The 18,868-nt window shown below is 36.5% G+C and overlaps 1 protein-coding gene across 5 annotated transcripts in view; it reads left to right on the top strand.

Annotated features, from left to right (window-relative positions):
• The window catches only part of ATM (ATM serine/threonine kinase), a 59,742-nt gene that overhangs the window by 28,691 nt on the left and 12,183 nt on the right, over positions 1-18,868 (top strand). For all 5 annotated transcript variants that reach the window (XM_085063830.1, XM_085063844.1, XM_085063824.1 and 2 more), the window contains 18 exons: positions 539-634; positions 1,327-1,498; positions 1,968-2,109; positions 2,752-2,928; positions 3,292-3,460; positions 5,873-5,960; positions 6,317-6,472; positions 7,248-7,353; positions 8,131-8,219; positions 8,315-8,417; positions 9,465-9,613; positions 10,660-10,764; positions 11,259-11,378; positions 12,267-12,501; positions 13,853-14,020; positions 15,963-16,082; positions 17,435-17,652; positions 18,362-18,569. In XM_085063830.1, coding sequence (XP_084919956.1) covers positions 539-634; positions 1,327-1,498; positions 1,968-2,109; positions 2,752-2,928; positions 3,292-3,460; positions 5,873-5,960; positions 6,317-6,472; positions 7,248-7,353; positions 8,131-8,219; positions 8,315-8,417; positions 9,465-9,613; positions 10,660-10,764; positions 11,259-11,378; positions 12,267-12,501; positions 13,853-14,020; positions 15,963-16,082; positions 17,435-17,652; positions 18,362-18,569 — 2,621 coding nt within the window. The remainder of the gene's footprint in view (positions 1-538; positions 635-1,326; positions 1,499-1,967; positions 2,110-2,751; positions 2,929-3,291; positions 3,461-5,872; positions 5,961-6,316; positions 6,473-7,247; positions 7,354-8,130; positions 8,220-8,314; positions 8,418-9,464; positions 9,614-10,659; positions 10,765-11,258; positions 11,379-12,266; positions 12,502-13,852; positions 14,021-15,962; positions 16,083-17,434; positions 17,653-18,361; positions 18,570-18,868) is intronic.

Genomic DNA, 18,868 nt, shown 5'->3' with positions numbered 1-18,868 from the left:
CCTCAGACAGGGAGCAAATATGAAAGGACATACCTACCTTGAGAGTTTATAACTTGGCAACATTAATTTGGCAATTGAAAGCTAATCAAATTCTGAGAAAGTCCTGGCAGAAAGCCTAATTTTGAGGTATTCCTTGGATTTAGATTTAGAATAGGACGATGACATTAGTTTAAGGGCTGTCAGTGGAGCCACACAGTATGACCTCAGTGTTTCAAACTGTATTCTTGCACCAACTTATGCTAATATTTCATGTATTTAGTTATCATTTTTGCATCAAAACTGTGAAAATAATAGCATATGTGCATTCTAGTTTGGGGGACTCTTTGGCTTATTCAAATGCACAGACATTTTTCCAAGCTATGATGAATAAGAAAAATCAGTAATTTTGTAGATGTACTCTTTAATACCAGCTTGCTTCAGCGTTAATAATACGTATTTACATATGCAGATAAAAGACACTGAAGCAGTTTTCTTCTAATAACTTCACATGACAAATATACTGACGTGTTTGGCATCTGTTTTTCTTTCTGAATGATAGAAAAGCCAGAAGATTCTGTAGTAGTGAAATTGGTGGTGAGCTTACTGCAGCTGTCCAAGATGGCAGTTAACCATACAGGAGAAAAAGCAGTGCTGGGTAAGTTAATTAGTCCCACAGGCTAATTAGGGCTGTCATTGCAAACACCAGACTGAAACTGTGGTTGGTCTCAGTGTTACTTCCCACTCTGCTTCCCACTATCAACACACCTGCAGAGTATGAAGGAAAGAGCAGGGAAATAGATTTTGCTTTCTTTATGATGAACATTTAACATCCCTTTTTAAAAATTATTTTCTAGGTTAGTTTTGTTTTGATTTTTTTTTCAGTGGTTGTGTGTTTTGATAAAATATTTTGTGTGGAAAGCAAATGAGGGATCAATGTAATGCAAATGTAGATTAATTCTAGCTGAATTTGCCAGCTACTGTTCACACAGGCTACTGTTTGCATTTACCATACCCTTTAGGGATTGAAAATGAGTGATTCTGACCTTTTGCACTTGCAAGTTTCTGACAGAAACAAACATAAAACATATATCTGATATAAGCTGGAAAATCCAGAGCCATAGGCACTCTGAGAAAATTGAGTTAAAAAGCATAACTGTAATATTTATGAATCCTAAGCTGCAAGGTTTGTTTATGTGTAATTTTATCATAAACCTCCTGAAGTGATTATTTATAAATATTTATTGCTTTTTACCCCATAACAGTTTTAGTTCCAAAAGTAAAAGGGTGAGACCTTGTTTTAGTGTGCATAAGACTATAGAAAGACTATAACATGACATGCATTTGCAGAGGCTGTTGGAAGTTGCTTGGGAGAAATAGGCCCCATGGATTTCTCCACTATAGCTCTGCAGCGTGCTGAAAATGCCCTGGATTCTAGAGCAGCGGATTTACTCGAAGATAGAAAACTTCAATGGGTCTTCATAATGTTAATTCAAATAAATACTGCTTTAACAGATAATTGGTGAGTATGCTTATTTTCTTTAGTTAACTCAAATCATATTGGGAACTATTAATTTGTATGTTGTTCAGATGACCTCACAGTAACCTCTGAAAGTTAGAGTAACCTCTGAAAGTAACACACAGTAACTCACAGTAACCTCTGAAAGTCCTGTTAGTGTCCAACCATGTGCTTCTCCTAGGCTCAGACTATTTACCCAGTCAGCCTTAGATGTTCCCTAGAAATTGTGTAATAGGGTGCAAGCCAGAGAGTCTCCTCTGTGCTGTAGAGGATAGCAGTGCTGTGGAGTGAATACTCAGGCTTTGTTTTATAAAAAAATATGCAATGGTGTATTCCTTCTCCAAAAATTTCTGATTTGATACTCACATAGACTGTGGGGTTATTTGTCTTGTGTATTTATAAAGGTTGGTTTTGAAAATCAAAAACGTGAATGAAATAAGTAGTAACAATGTTGTGTATGTTATTTTTTCAGTATTGATGTTAGAGCTGCTGCTGTTTCCTGTTTGAAAAACATATTAGCCACCAAGTCTGGCAGTGAATTTTGGGAAGTTTATAAAAGTAAAGCTGATCCCATGTTAATCTATCTGCAGCCTTTCAGAACATCTAGGAAAAAGGTACTTCTGAGACACTTTACATACGTGGCATATGGGGTAGAGAAAAAAGAAATACATATATTTTTTAAAAAGTGAATTTGAAAAAATGTTAGAGATAGACTTTGATAAATGCCAAATTTGCCATCAATATAATTGCAAATCTGATTGCTTTTGTACATCTGTTTCTCCTTCCTATTTTGCCAGCATTATTTGCAGCTTTCCCTTCACATAGGAAATCTCTAATTTGACATTAGAAAGCTGTGTGCTTTCATTTAGACAGACAATTTTTGATTACCTAATCAATAACATAATACACTCTTTCTCAGGACTCCAGTGTTATTTGATGCAAAAAAATGGTGGAAAATAAGTCAGAAGATAAGTGCACAATTAACCATAAATCAGATATTTCCTAATTTTTAATCTTTTTATTTGTAAATTAAATGTGATGCCTAATGTGACCTTATTTATGTTATCAGTAAAATTTTATTTTTAGTATTTCCAGATTTCATTGGAAAACTTTACATTTGCATGAACAAAATTGATATTGTTCATCCATGGAAGCACCAGTGATAGTTAATATATTTTAATGTGTGCATTGCAGTATGGCTTTTTAAAGTGCTGTAGAATTTTTTTATGTTTGCAATATGTGTATTTTCATTCTAGTTTCTTGAAGTATCTGCTAATGATACAGAGGCTCCTTTAGAAAGATTGGATGACACAAACCTATGGATTCCCCTGGGAGAAAGTCATGAGACCTGGATCAAGCACCTAACTAGTTCAATATTGGACAGTGGAGGTGTGAAAAATGAAGTTCTCCAGTTAATGAAGCCACTGTGTGAGGTGAGCTAAGTCTTACATGTGTGCATGTAGGTGTGCTGTGATGCACAAAAAATATGATTACTCATCTTGTGATAGCAAGTAGTAATTTCTGCTATTCAATAATTCAGGACCTTTGTAATCATATATTGCATATATTCATAGAATATACTCTCAAGGTACAGGATTTGACAGATAATTGCAAACACAGGTGAACTTTATATGGCTGCTTTAACTGAATGCCAGCATAGCCCTGCTGAGTGGTTTGCCTGTTCTGTATCATGCATTATATGTTTGTTTGAGTAATTGTCTGTTTGGGTGTAACCTGAGAAAGACAACCAAAAATGATTTCTTTCTCAGCAGCTGCTGTGCATTATTGTTTCCTAGGTGAAAACAGACTTGTGTCAAACTTTGCTTCCATACCTGATTCATGATATCCTTCTTCATGACTCAGATGAATCCTGGAGAAATCTTTTGTCACTTCATATCCAGAAGTTTTTTACAGCCTGTTGCAAATTTGCCTCATCTTGTAGATCTACTCCAAATTCTGATTCAGGTAATGCCATAATATTTTTATTTCAGCTGAAAGAAGGACTCTGGTTGTGAAAAATCTATCTTCTGATATCAAATGTATGATGTGCACTTGTAGGCAGGCAGAATTTAGAAACTCCTGCGCAACTGATCTTTTTCAATGGAGATAGCAGTGATTTTGAAGCTGTTCATTGGCAGCACCCAAGAAGTTTCTTATGTCTAACTTCCTTTCTTATTCACAACTGGATAATGTTTAGAGCTTGCTGAATTTGGATGTTTTGTGTGCTGCAAGACAGAGTCATGGACTGTCTTTTAAAATGACTGATTGACAGTTAAATTCCTCTCTTACTCTAACAGGAGCAATAAAAAGCAGCTTTCACATGGCTTTTCCTCTTGGAGAAGACCAACCCTTGCTTTAACCACTGCCTAGTGTTGATAATGGTCTTCCTGTGCATTCAGAAGCCCTGTTCCATTCCAGCAGAATAAAAGGAAGTTGGAACCAAAAGAACTGCAGCAGAGTATGAGAAAGGCGTACTGGTTGATTGGGGTTTTTTTGTTCTGTAGCTACTGTACAATGTCTTCCAACTCCCTTCTTCAGTGGCAAATCACCAAAGGAATGAGTCTGTACAATGTCTTACAGCCTCTTTACAGACAAGTCATGCAAGTTTCAGGTTGCCTGAGAGGAAAAGGCATCCTTAGTATTGTGCTTTTTACTAAGAGTGGTGTAAATAAGCCTAATACTAGGTGTATTTTGAGGTATGTTTTATGGATGCTGACCAGACTGGACTGAAAGACTAGAACAGTATTCTTTAACATTTTTGAATTCAGGTGACAAGCTGTTTCTTTGATTCAGGTATTTACATAAGTGTCTCACTTGGTAAGATAGAGAAAGATTAACAATTTTGTATTTCCTCCCTGTAAGCAGCCAGGGAAAATACTGCACAAATTTATGCTCAGGTGTACAGATTGACTCAGAATGTTTTAAGAAAAATATGAAGGGATTTTTCCAAGTTTAGTAAACTTGCAGTTAGTTCAATGATACCAGTGAACAAATGATAGAGGATCCTTCAGACATGGTGATTTCATAGAATCACAGTCACTGAGTTTGGATTGTCTCTGAGATGATCGAGTCCAACCTGTGGCTGAACACCACATCAACTACACCATGGCACTGAGAGCCACATGCAGTCTTTCCTTAAACACCTCCAGGGATGGTGACTCCACCACCTCCCTGGGCAGCCCATTCCAAGGTCTAATCACCCTTTCTGTGAAGAAATTAATCCTAAAAGGAATTCTATGCAAGGGGTCTGACGGAGGCAATAAATTTAAAAAAAAAAAAAAAAAAAAAACACCAAAAAAACAGACATATAAAAGTTTTAAATTGAGCTCTTGAGGTGCAAAACTGTCCTGGTACCAGAAAAAAACCAAACATGAAGTAGCTCATTGTGTGAGTGATTGTTTGCAGATAAACTGGAGGTGCAGTAGCCAACAGAGCAAAGATATGTTAATTCCAAAATTGGCATGATAGAACATCAGTATTCAAAGCAAAAAGTTTAATCATCTGGTAACTACCAGTTTCTTCAAGGAGAAACTGTTACCCTATGAAAACAAGGAGAAAACTCTTCCTAGAAAATCCGGATAAATCTCATTCCAATCCATCAGAATCCAAACTGGAAAAAAACAGGTAGTTAGACATTGGAGAGTTAAATACTTCTGAACACCTTCATTTCTGTTTGTTGGAACACACAAAATGCCCAGATACTTTTTTAATGTGGCTTTTGCTTTCTTTAGGGGAAATTGCTACTTCTGCATCTTACTGTAATGTAGTAGTAATTAAACCTTTGCTTGTGTGATCCCTATTTCTTGCTTTTTGGAATTGATATTCAGAAATTACCTGAGGAATGAAGAAGTTATTAACCCAGTCACCAGAACACAACCTGTAGCCATCTGATTTTTTTTTTAAATCCAGAAGTAACACATGGAAACATAAATCCCTTGAAAGTATGTACCTGTATGTGGAAAGTCAGGGGTTTTGTGTAACCATACACATTCTAAAATCTGCAACAAAGTAATTTAACAGTAAGTATTTCTGTGACTTTGCAATGACTTTATGGCAGAAGCCTAATGGAAGAGATCTGTTACAGAGCTTTTTACAATGATCTTAGTTCGTCTCTGAATTCTGTAAGAAGAAAGAGAATCCATAAACTAATAATAATAGATAATTTCATAAAATTGTGGTATAAACTACTATAACATCACTAAGTAATGTAAGGAGAAGAAATACATTTGGTGACAAACTATTAATTTATATTTGGAAATGCAATTCAAGGAAGTTTTTTGTTATTTTCTTGACAACAAAATTGACCTTTTTATTTTATAAGTGGATATGTTATGACAAAAGTTCATTATATTCTTTCCTTTGAAATTTATATCCCAGAGCAAGAAACCCATAATTTTAGAAGTTTGGATAAAGTATCTCGACGAGCCATGCTTGCTGTTGTTGATTACTTGAGAAGACAAAAGAGGTGAATTTCAAGCTTTCCAAAATGTCGCCTGAATTTAATTGTGACTGTTCAAAGATCTGCTGATGCTCTAGATTAAAGAAAAAGGACATGGTAGAGATCATGTTGGTTAAAAGAAAAGATGTAGTAGTGACCTTGCATTTGTTACAGAAGTGATATGGCTACCCTTAAAGGGTTCTAACTCTGCTGAAGGAGTTTTCTAAAAACTTTTTGTCTGATACACTTCTCGTGGTGTGGGCTTTCCAGGGGCCAAGATAAAATTAGCCTTTGGAAAGCTTTATAGTTAATATTGGGTTTATTTTGTTTAATGTTAGAGAAAAGGCCTGCTACAGCAGTATTAAAGTCTTTTATTTTATCAGATCTGTTTCAGGTACAGTTTTTGACGACAGCTTCTGGCTAGATCTGAATTATCTGGAGGTTGCTATAGCAGCACAGTCCTGTGCTGCTCACTTCACAGCCTTGCTCTACGCAGAAATCTACGCAGACAAGATAAATAGGGACAAGCAGCAAGAAAGGTAGAAGGAATGCTGGTTCTTGACATTTCTGGTAAAATGTATCATGTTCTGTGTGTCCCAGCAGTGTTTTGTTATGTGAAAGGTCAAGGAAGCTTTAAAAATATTCTGTAGGTGTGTGTATGGATGTGGAAAATATTTCCGCCAGTCCTTGAATGTAATCCAAGCCTCAACATAGTGTCATGTTGACTTGTAATAAGAAACTTTTCTTAGTGCTGTTGGTTAAATTACAGCCAGAAGTAAAGAGGAGAAAGAAAACCCCACAATGATGACCAGAATTATGTGTGAATAGAGCTAAATGATCCTTGTAGGAGTTGTCTTCTGTAATGAGCAATTATCCTTGTTTTCTGGTCTTGCGAGATCAAAATATGGAACTAGTTTAGGTTTTGTGACAAGCCACTGTAAGGTAGTGAAAATAATATAACAAAAATTTGGTTGTAAGCACATACATTAACTAATTACTTTTATTCTTTCACAGACAAAAGAATACTTCAGGCATTCACGAAAGCAATTTGATTTAATCTTAGAAATTACAAGGGGTGGGGGGTTGTTCTTCAATAAAACACCTTGGAGTCAAAATCCTTTGTTGTTGATGCTCCCAGCTCAACTGATCATTTCCCCATTCTGATGGAGAGCTTACCAAATAACCTGGGCATATGAAAAGCACAGTCTTGCATTTATTGTTTGTGCCCCTCATTTCTTTAGTGTTTTCTCAGAATTTCTTTAGTTCTCTGTATGACATTTCATTTAACTTTACTGGTTGAAACATTTCTTTTAGATCTTTTAAAGCAGCTAAGAGTTTGACATTTGAAGAGGAAAGTCAGAGAACACCTATTACTACTTTGACTGAAAAAAGTAAAGAAGAAACTGGCATAAGTTTACAGGTACTTGTGTGTGCTTCGTAATCTGAATGCAAACCTTCTTGCATAATTACAATTAACAGTAGGTTTCATCTGAGCTGAAGGTGGATCTACTAGAGATTAAAAAATGTGTTTTTAAGTTCTCCTCATGCTTTAATTCAAAGTGAGCTCAATGGCTTTCTAGACAAGTTAAATTAAGTATTTGGTCACCTAAAACATTAACTGGCAAGTTTTAAATCACAACAAAGTAGACTTTGTTTCCCCAAAGAACTGATCTCAGGGTGGTAGCCAGCCAAATATTTTTCAGTTTGTTTTGTCACAGATACGTGTTCATTAAAAATCGGCAAGTGATGTAGGAATTGTAATAATCAAAACCAAAGTAGTATTATCTCCCACAAGTTTATTTGATGTATCAAATCTGATCCAGTAGCCTTGTCTAAGTTATTTCTTTCCATAGTTCATTATTCCAGAACTGTGCCTGTATAACTTCTAACATGCAGTGCTTAGCTGGAATGTCTGATGCTCATTCAGTACTACTGCCTTTTGCAACTAGTCCACCTAAGGCCCAGATCAGGATATTTTTTTAATAAATAAACAGAGAAAGTAAGTAGTCCTGAAGAGTTTTGCTACACTGCATAACTTTTTTCTCCTGTCATGATAACAGGCTCAGGTACTACATAAAGGAAAATTAGGCAATGATGTTACATGTAAAAACATTTATAAACTGATATGGTATATGTAAAATTAACCTGAACTGGTTCCAAAAAAGGTAATTCTTTTGTTTTGTTGTGCATGTTCTAGGACCTTCTGATGGACATCTATAGAAGCATTGGAGAACCTGACAGTCTTTATGGCTGTGGTGGAGGAAGAATGTTACAGCCATTAGCACGGTATAATTTATTCATGTTCTTATGTTCTTTAAAGTCACTGCTTGCATTTACTAGTAGGGAACTTAAATTGAAAACTTCTTTTTCACTTACAACAGGATAAGAACATATGAGCATGAAGCAGTATGGGAGAAAGCCCTTGTAACATATGACCTCGAGACAAGCCTCTCTCCATCCACTCGCCAAGCAGGAATAATAGAGGTAACCTTATTTTATAAGGGGAAATGAGTGTAGGAATTGATATTCATCATGCTGAGGCATTTGTAGTGAGTCCAAAATTGTTGTAGGACTGAAAGTGATCTCAGTTCATTACATGTAGCCATTGTCACAGACATCCAAACTGTGTAATATAAGACAATTCAATATTTCTTCTGAAAACAGTAAGGTTCCTAGACCTCACACATAATGCCCATCATGGTTAGTGAATTTTGTGAAATACTTAAAAATGAGTATATTGAATATTTTTCCAGATTTTGGCTAGCTCCTAAAATTGCAGGATATAGACAGTAATGCAACTGGTTGTTGTTGCTATTTCATTCTTTAAACCTCTCCATTATGGCAACTGTCATACTGACACCATGGATTTTCTGATACAGTAGATAAAAAGAATTGATGTTATTTTGAACCCTTAAAATATATTGCTTTATTTAGCCCAAAAATATTTACACCAGTTTATAATGCTGTAGCACAGGTATATATGTTTTTCCCTCATTTAATTTTCCTATGGTATTTTTATTTTCTTACCATAAATTATTTAGTATCACTGTTAAAATTCCATTGTGTTTGTCCTTCATAGTGGCTTCACACATAATCTGATTAATTGGTGGCAATTATAAACACATTATGGTCTTCAAATAGATAGGAGTTGTAGAAAATATTTTCAAATCCTCATCAGGAGAAACAGTTCATTAAGAAGTAAAATTAATTTTGACTTGCTACCCAGGAATGAGGGAATGCAGAAATGTGAGATGATAGTTAGTTTAAAGCACCGTGTGAAAATTTATTTCAAAGAATGCCAGCCACAGTAGTAATAAAACCATTTTCCTGGAGTTGCAGATATCAGTAGTGTGACTGGTAGTCTTATTAAAAAGCTTTCATCTTATGTGCTATAGAGTTTAGAAATAGTTATGGTCCTGTCTTTCCTGCAAAGGGTTCTTCGTTTCCAAACATAAAACAAAGCTCTTAAAAAATATCAGTTCAGTTTAATAAAGGAAGAAAATCAACTTTGAGTAATTTTCTTAATTCCAGGCTTTGCAGAATTTTGGGCTTTGCCACACTCTTTCTATGTACTTAAAAGGGCTGGAACGTGAAAACACTGAGTGGTGTGCAGAACTCCAGGAAATACGCTACCAAGCAGCGTGGAGGAATATGCAGTGGAGCCACATCTCTTCTGTGAAGTAAACCACCTTATGTTTTTACTAGTTCTTTAAGCAAAAGGCAATGGTGTCAGATCCAAACAAAAAAAAAAGACAAGATTAGAATATAGTTTCTGGGAGGCAGGTCACCTAATTTGTCTTAATCATTGAATCAAAAGCAGTGTTTTTCACTTGGACTTGTCTGGTTTGAATGCACATCACTTTTCATTCTCCTGGGAAACTGTACACAAGGGGTGATTTTTTTTATTGTTTGTAACTCTAAACTGAATTTTTCCATTTTTGACTCATACAGTAGATGTGTCTTAAGTACAAGGGAGGGATAGATAGTTTTTCATGTCTAATTAATAAGAAAATGGGGAAAACATTACTCAATAAGCCACAAGAGGTTATCAAGTTCTAGATAAGTAAACACCAGTAGTGATTCATGGTTACTCACTCATAAGGAGCAATGTCCTGAAGAGAGGATACTGGTGGATGCCTAGTAGCAGTTGTTTGATATGACTGACCAGGATCTAGTGTGAACACTGTCCCTAGCTGCATCATCTCCCATTTTAGGAGAAATACAGAATAGCCTCACTATATTTTGGCAAAAGAAGAAAAAAGGTTCTGTGATAGGATCTTCAGTAACTCCTCCTACATCAATTTTCAGTCATCAGGAGAATGAAGGATTTTTCCCCTAAGACTCTTACAGTGGGATGGGCCTGGGGAACAGACTCTGGGTGTGTTCTTTCTCTTCTCCTGCACTATCTTAAGGTCATAATTTAGACACACCTGGAGGACTTCACAAACAGCCTGTTGAAGGGTATATGCCATGACATGATCAGAACAAACTTTGTATAGATGAGCTATAACAAGATTCAGGATGCAAGAACAGCTTGAATTTATAAAACACGAAATTAATTTAAAACGTAAAAGGTTGCATGATTATTTTTATTGTGCAAAACAGCAATCTATCCAACTGCAGAAAATGTACAGCTAAAAATATTCGTCACAAAGACAAAATTTACTTCTTTGTTGAGAAATATGGTTTTCATTTTATTCTATGTTACTTTTGTTTTATTTGTTAGAGATGAAACGGGAAGTCCAGGGTACCATGAATCATTATATGATGCTCTTCAGTCTTTACGAGATAAGGAATTCTCTGCTTTCCATGACAGTCTTAAAGATGCCAGGTAACAAATTATATGCAAATATTGTGATGTTAGAGAGAGAGAGAATGTATGTGTTTGAAGTCACAGGTTATGCATGAAAGACTGTCATGGGGTTTTATGGGCTCAAATAAAGACTCATGCATAGAATGAAATTATTACTTCCAGACTGCAACCCTAAGCATTTTAACTTCAATTTGTCATCTGTGCATATGTAATTTGTGTGCTAATTGAAGATACATTTCCTGTAGTATACATCTCTTACTTTGTGGTCCTTTTAAGTGGATTCGAGTGCTGAGTGCTCTTCTTTAGCTGAGTTATCGTATAGGCTTTGGAGTTTCTATGTGCTTACTGTGTTTTCTTTTTTTTTTTTTTTAATTTTAATGGTAATACAAAATAACTGCAGACTGAAGAGTTTTGCTTTTTCAGTTCTATTCACTCCATGGAACCTATGTTATGAATATTTGGAATTATTTGCTGATACTAAATATTCTGCTATTTTTCTGTTAAATCCACAGAGTGAATGAAGTAGAAGAGCTGTGCAAGGGCAGTCTTGAGTCTGTTTATTCATTATATCCAACTCTTTGCAGACTGCAGCTAATTGGAGAGTTGGAAAATGCAGGTCTGCTGTTCTCCAGGTGATTTCTTAAGATTGTTTCACACCACTTTTTCAGTTTTCAGGATTTTTAGTTATCAAGCATAGCACAAAACTTAAAATTACCTCAACAGATTTTGTTCATCAACATCTCAAACTACGGTTAAAAATTACAAGGATTTTAGTTTCACTATGTAAAGACAATTTCAGATTCTCTTTATTTCCAAACTGGATTAATTTGCAGTCTAGTTTGAATTGTTTGGTATCATGTCAATATTGTGTTTTAAGTAATTGTTTTCTTTTCTTTGTATTGCATTCCCTAGCACTCCAAGGTAGCAGTCATATCTCCTTGCTTCTGCCTTACTCAAGTAACCATGTCACCCTCTTCTACTTTCTTTTCTAAAAATGTTTTCCATTTCCTTGATGGTATCCATAGCTTTACTGAAAGCTGTTTCACTTTGAATCATATTCTTCATGGACCTCTCTTACCATCAATATTCTTCCTAAATTCTTAAGATTGCTTTTTAATCACAGGAAGGTATTTATCTCTGCAGTGCTATTAACAGTGAATTTTCTCTGCTATAGTTCCATCAGTTTGGTAACTAATAGTCACTCTAGAGTCTTTTAAGTGGCCCAGTGTTTGACTGTGATTCCCTTTGCTGATGGACCTGTAACACAAGTTTTTGATGCTGTTCAAGAATGTTTACAGAGGAGTAGTTCACCTGAGTGTTGTACGTCATGTTTGTTAAGAGTGGAAGGCTGCTAGTTTAGTCTGAATATTGTAACCACTGTAGAGTTTTATGGACTATTTCTTGGTTTTGAAGTGTAAAATTTGAACTTTCTCAGCAGTTTGCTTTTTAGTCATCTTGCATTTCACTGATATTTAGTGAGCATTAATAACAAGTCTATTTTCTTTTGGCAACAATTGCAGATCTGTCACTACTCAGCAACTGAATGACGTTTATTTGAAATGGCAGAGACAGTCCCAGCTTCTCAAAGACAGTGACTTCCATTTCCAGGAGCCTATCATGGCTCTGCGCACTGTAATTTTGGAAATCTTGCTTGAAAAGGAGAGTGAAAATACCAAAAGAGAGTGTATTAAAGACCTCCTGACCAAACATCTAGTAGAGCTCTCTAGATTGTCAAGAACTGCTAAAAATACACAGGTAATAAATTCCAGAAAAGATCAGGAACTGATGTTTAGGTTTTTTTAGATTATAAAAAACTTCATTTTTCAACAGTACTGAGGATTAACTATATTCTAAGTTTATTCAATGAATCAATTAATCTGAGACTTAAATTATGTAGAATTTTAATAATAAATTGTATTTGTGGGCATGTTGTTTGAATTTTGTTTATAAGTGTAAGCCACTGTATGAGGTAGATAACGTAAAAATTACATTTTTAATGAAGAATGCTCTTCTAGGTCTGTTTCTCATTTTGGTGCAGTTTTATATGTCCAGCTTTTACTTGCATCATACTGTCATAATGTTCCAGAGTAGAACTGCAGAGATAACTTCATTACATCTCTATATTTAGTGTTGTCTTCAAAGTTGTTTACTCTCAAAGCACCATTGCACTGTGCTAAATCTCTTTCTCTGAATGACTTAATGGGATTTGCAGTGTCAACGTTTTTTTAGTTGCTGATGCATTTAAGGTCCAGAGTCAGCCTTGGCTTGTTCAAGGTAGTGCATCTGGAGGAGTAACTCCACAAGAATTTAGAGAGAAACAATATCCTCTGAGGACCTTTGCAGAAAATAGTTCCAGCTAAATACAGAACCTGGAAAGATGTTTAACACTTCACATATGCAATACTAAATTAAACTTTGATTTCAGGAAGGTCCTCTTTTTATGAATAATGATCTTTGACAACAGCTGTCTTTGACTTCATGAAATTGCAAGCTTTACTCAGTGTCTCTGGAGCTGTTTGGGAGAATTACTTGAGATATTTTTGTCTCATGCCTGCCCAGCCACCATCCCTGTGGCAGTGAGTGTCCTGTAAGAGTCTCAAGTTTGTTAAAAACAGTTTGCTCTTTGCACTGTCATAGTGATACTAAGTAATAAGGATGGTACTTCACCAGTGGTATGAGTGAAGATGCAGGCATGCAAAAGAAGTAGTGTATGGTGGTGCCATATTTGAATTATTTTTTGTGGTCTGTAATAATGTATGTTATACATATAATAATGTAATAATAATTGCTAAGCTGTAAATCCATTACTTCAGTAGGTTCTGTTGATAGAATTTCTCTACCTCCAATTTAAAATTTTAAAAGTAGATACTTTATTATAGAGTTTGTAAGGCTTGATTCCAGTGTATTTTTGTTGCAAATCAGGATTTTCTGAAAGTATATGGAAAAGTAATTTCATATTTTTGCTGCAAATAAATTCTTAGCATTGGATGGGCAGGCTATGCTGCACAAGTAGAGAAAATGGAGACAGAGTCTAAAACCAAAACTTGCTGTGAGATACAGATATTTCACTTAAAGAATTGTTCATGATCTATTTTTTCAATTTCAGCTTCCAGAAAGAGCTATGTTTCAGATCAAACAACACAGTCCAAAGGGATATGGAGTTTCTGAATGGCAGCTAGAAGAAGCTCAGGTTTTCTGGGCTAAAAAGGAAGAGAGTCTTGCACTGAATATACTTAAAACAATGATAAAAAAATTAGATGCAGATTGGTTTCAGGTATGCATTACATAATGTATAAGCTATGGGGAATTAAATTATTTAAGATCCTAATTCCACTTTTGGAAGTTTTCCCATAGAAGAAAATTAAAAACCCATCTGCAGTATTACTAAATTGGGTTTGTACTCTCAAAGTCTCTGAGAGAAAAAAAACCTATGTTAGCAAATCCTGTTAGGGGTTTTCAAAGTGAGTCTGTAAGCGTGGCAAATGTAAGAATTCATTATTCATAGTCCACCACTAAACCATGTCCCTAAGCCCCACTTCTACATGTCTTTCAAACCCCTTTTAAATAGGGATGGTGACTCCACTACTTCCTTGGGCAGCTTGTTCCAATGCTTGACAATCCTTTTAGTGAAGAAATTTTTCCTGGTACCCAATCTAAACCTCTCCTGTTGCAATTTGAGGCCATTTCCTGTTGTCCTACTGCTTGTAACCTGAGAGAAGAGACTGATCCCCACCTGGCTACACCTTCCTTTCAGGCAGTTGTAGAGAGCAACAAGGTCTCCCCTGAGCCTCCTTTTCTCCAGGCTAAACACCCCCAGCTCCCTCAGCTGCTCCTCACAGCACTTGTGCTCCAGACCCTTCCCAGCTCCCTTTCCCTTCTCTGGACACACTCCAGCCCCTCAATGTCTTTCTTGCAGTGAGAGGCCCAGAACTGAACACAGGATTTGAGGTGTGGCCTCAGCAGTGCTGAGTACAGGGGGACAATCACTGCCCTGGTCCTGCTGGCCACACTATTGCTGATCCAGGCCAGGATGCCATTGGCCTTCTTGGCCACCTGGGCACAGCTGGATCATGTTCAGCCACTGTTGACCAGCATCTCCAGGTCCTTTTCCGCCAGGCAGCTTCCCAGACAATGCCTGGGGTGGTTGTGACCTGGCACTTGTCAACCTCATGGAGTTGGCCTTGGCCCATTAATCCAGCCTTTCCAGATCCCTCGGGATGATGTTTGTTAAAATATGATCTACAAATACTTGAATAGAACTTAATTTTGTGTACCACTGTGGTGAAAATTACTTTATATCCGTACCTTTATGTTTACATATGATGGCTTTCTTTGAGTATTTCTGGAGGATAAAAGATTCTTCCTTTGAATACTTGTATGTTCTTAAAGAAAATCACACATTAGAAAAGCTGGATTATTTTGGGCCAAGTTCTCTATGCATATCAGGGCAAAATCAAGAGTTGCTGCTCTTTGATTTTTGTGGTTTCTCCATGGATCAGTTGACTAGGCCATCCAAAAATTTAGTCCTTCCTTACATTTGTCCTGCCCATGTAAGGAGAATTTGTGTTTTCACAGCCTATTATGATATTTACATATGTGTTTCACAGTCAGTGTTGCTCTCTTGGTCACACAGTCTTTAATAAGTACCCTATACTAGAAGTATTTTGCAAACTTATCCTACTTGACAGTTAAAGCTGAGCATCCAATCTGAAGACAAGTCCTTTGGAAACCTGCTCCATCATCTTCTCAGAGCACTTTTAATCAGGTTTCCATGTAGAAGTCTGTCTGAAGAATTTAATGATCACACATGGTTATCGTGGTTCCTGACTGTTACCTGTGGGGTCATCAGTGGTACTTCAGGCTAAGAAGGGATATTATAAAATACAATTCTGAAAACATGCTGGGATTCTTAAAAAAATTTTATTACATTTTGTCATTGGTTTATTCTGCTTTTCATTGTTCAAACTATCAGGTATTTTAAAATATGTGCTCCCCTTTAGTATTGCATAGAATGTGAATGTAATTTAAGGTTATTGACTACTGTAGATGTGGATGGAAAATTACTCTGTAGATGCATTATGTGTAATAGGCCCCAGTGAATTAATTCTGTTCAGGGTTTAAAAGCTTTAGAAACTGCCTACCTCATATGTAAAAGATATTTTTGTTTGATGCCTCCCTCTCTTTAATTTTTTTTCCCAAAACTTGCTTTTTCAAAGGTTGAGAATGATCCTCACCTGAAACTGATGTATACAGAGTGCCTGAGGCTCTGCGGAACCTGGTTAGCAGAAACATGCCTGGAAAACCCTACGGTCATCATGCAGAAATACTTAGAAAAGGTGCATCTGGTCCTAGAAATCTTTGAGATAGCATGTGTGTGTGATATTTTAAATATGGTGTTAAAATGTCAGCTAGATTTTTCAGTGCAGCCTTTCTTTTTCTGGATTGAAAATATGGTTTCTTATATAGATATTTTCACATTGTATTGTGTAATACTGTAATCTCATAAAATGTTCAGAATATGGCTTTGTAGAAATCACGGTGAAACATCTTATATTGGCCTAGAAGCGCAATGATAACAGCTGCTAGTTTAGTGTCCCTTTCCTGTTGGCTATCCCTATCTCTTCCTTCTCAGGACAGATTATTCACTCACTAGGTTTTCAGTATGGTCATTGTATTTCACAGAGCCACAGAATCAGTTAGGTTGGAAAAGACCTCTGAGATCTTCCGAGTCCAACCTATGACCAAACACCACCGTGTCAATCAGACCATGGCACTGAGTGCCGCAGCCAGTCTTTCCTTAAAAATCTCCAGGAACAGTGACTCCACCAGCTCCCTGGGCAGCCCATTCAAATGTCTAATCACCCCTTCTGTGAAGAAATTCTTCCTAATGTCCAACCTGAGCTTTCCCTGGTGCAGCTTGAGGCTGTGTCCTCTTGTCCTGTCACTTCTTACCTGGGAGAAGAGACCAACTCCTACCTGACTACAATCTCCTTTCTGGCAGTTGTAGAGGGTGATAAGGTCACCCCTGAGATGCTTCAAAGTCTTGTTCTAGTGTTTCAAAGTACTGTAACTTTTTTCTTTTAAGCTCTTAGACAGTAATAGAAACATTTGGGTTAACATTTGTCCACTCTGCATTTCATTATTTCATGCTAATTTGTGAAACTCAACATAGTTGCCTCTGTTGTTATCTTTATGCTTTCTTCACTCTGATGATTTGCATCCATGACTTTCATATATAATTTCCTTTTGTCACTTTCTGGACTGTCCTCCATTTACCGTCTTGTGATATAAGGCTGTAAGACTATTGTGAAACTTCATGCCTCATTACTGTAAGAGATAGAGAAGTGTGGAAAATTCCTATATGGTTATTAAAGCTGTTTCATATAGGACAATCTTTCTGGCTGTTTGTACCGAAATATTTCTCAAATATTAAATTCACTTAGGAGAAAAATATTCAGCCTGTTAGATTTATTTTGTATGCATATATATTCCATCACAGGCAATATTAAATGATCTATTCAAGCAGATGACCCTGCCTGAGCAGGGAGGGAGTTGAACAAGATGAACTCCAGATGTCTCTTCCACCCTCAATCATTCTGTTTCTCTGTGTTAACAGAGTTTCATCAAGTATTATGCAGTGCTAGTTACCTGATTATTGATCTTACCATTATTGTAACTTCTCCTTCAGGCTGTGGAAATAGCTGCAAGCCACAGTGGAGACAGCAATGATGAGCTGAAGAAAGGAAAGATGAAGGCTTTCCTCTCCTTGGCTCGTTTCTCTGATAATCAGTACCAGCGAATTGAGAACTACATGAAATCCTCGGAGTTTGAAAATAAGCAGGCATTGCTGAAGAAGGCCAAGGAGGAGGTTGGTCTCATCAAGGAGCGCAGAGTTCAGACCAACAGGTGAGCATTCAACTGGAGGCTGGGTTACCTTGGAGCTGTCACAGCTCTAATCTCTGGGCAGCATGTGCAGCATGGGTCACATCTCTGCAGCTGAATTTTTCCTCCTACACAAAGCAGTGGCCAAATGCACAGTGCTTGTTGTGAATGATTTCTGAGCTGTGCCTGCGTGTGGTCTAGGCATGTGCTAGATAGAACACTTAAACATTATGGATGATCATGGCCTGGAATTCATGCTTATTCCCTGGATCTGTTCAGTTTATTTGACAAAACATTACAGAGTGAAAATAAATGAGTTGAGATTTATATCCATTACACATTTAGTGAGAGAATACAGTTAAATTTAATCCAAAATTCTTAAGGATTTAGTGAGAGCAGCTGCAGATGAGCAGAAAAGGATGAACTTAAGCTGTTGGAGACTGAAGTCTTCACACAAATGATCTGTACTGGATACTCACATTTATACCAATATTGAGGCTAAATCATTTAAAAGAAGACACTGGCTGAAAGTTTACTTAGACCAGTGGGTCTCTGCACATGCAGCAAGGGAGTAGCTCCCACAATTCAGTTTCTTAGTTGTTTATTTTACTGTGCTTGTACATACAAAATAACTTCAAAAATGTTAAATTAGTAGATGAGAGAGCTAGGGACAACCTTGCTGTAAGTTTATTAAAAATAATCTGTTGTTTAAAAATAACATCTGTTCACATAGATACACAGTGAAGGTTCAGCGAGAACTTGAGCTGGATGAAGGTGCAATACAAGCCCTGACTGAGGATCGTAAACGCTTCTTGTGTAAAGCAGTGGAGAACTACATCAGCTGCTTACTGAGTGGAGAAGAACATGATATGTGGATATTCCGCCTCTGTTCCCTATGGCTTGAAAATTCTGGAGTTGATAGAGTTAACGAATTGATGAGGGTATATGTTTGCTCCATTTTTTTCCTAATGCTCTGACAAATAAATACCCATCTTTCTTCTCCTTCTCCTGTATTTCTAGTGGATGAATTTTGTAGCTCCTTAACTTTTCCCAAAAACTTTTACTTACCAGTTAATTTTTTATTAGTGAGATCTGTAATTCTCAATGCATTTTAATTTAAATTAGCATTTTAATTTGACAAGTCTGTATGATTAAGTATATCTCACGGTCTTTTACTGTGGTCACCTTCTTCACATACCTTGGAATCTACCCATCTTCAACATCCTTAGGTACATTATTC

The sequence above is a fragment of the Lichenostomus cassidix genome, chromosome 1 (genome assembly GCF_008360975.1).
Source record: "Lichenostomus cassidix isolate B80296 chromosome 1, HeHo_3.0, whole genome shotgun sequence".
Taxonomy (NCBI): Eukaryota; Metazoa; Chordata; class Aves; order Passeriformes; family Meliphagidae; genus Lichenostomus; species Lichenostomus cassidix.
This window is presented reverse-complemented; position numbering and strand designations above follow the sequence as displayed.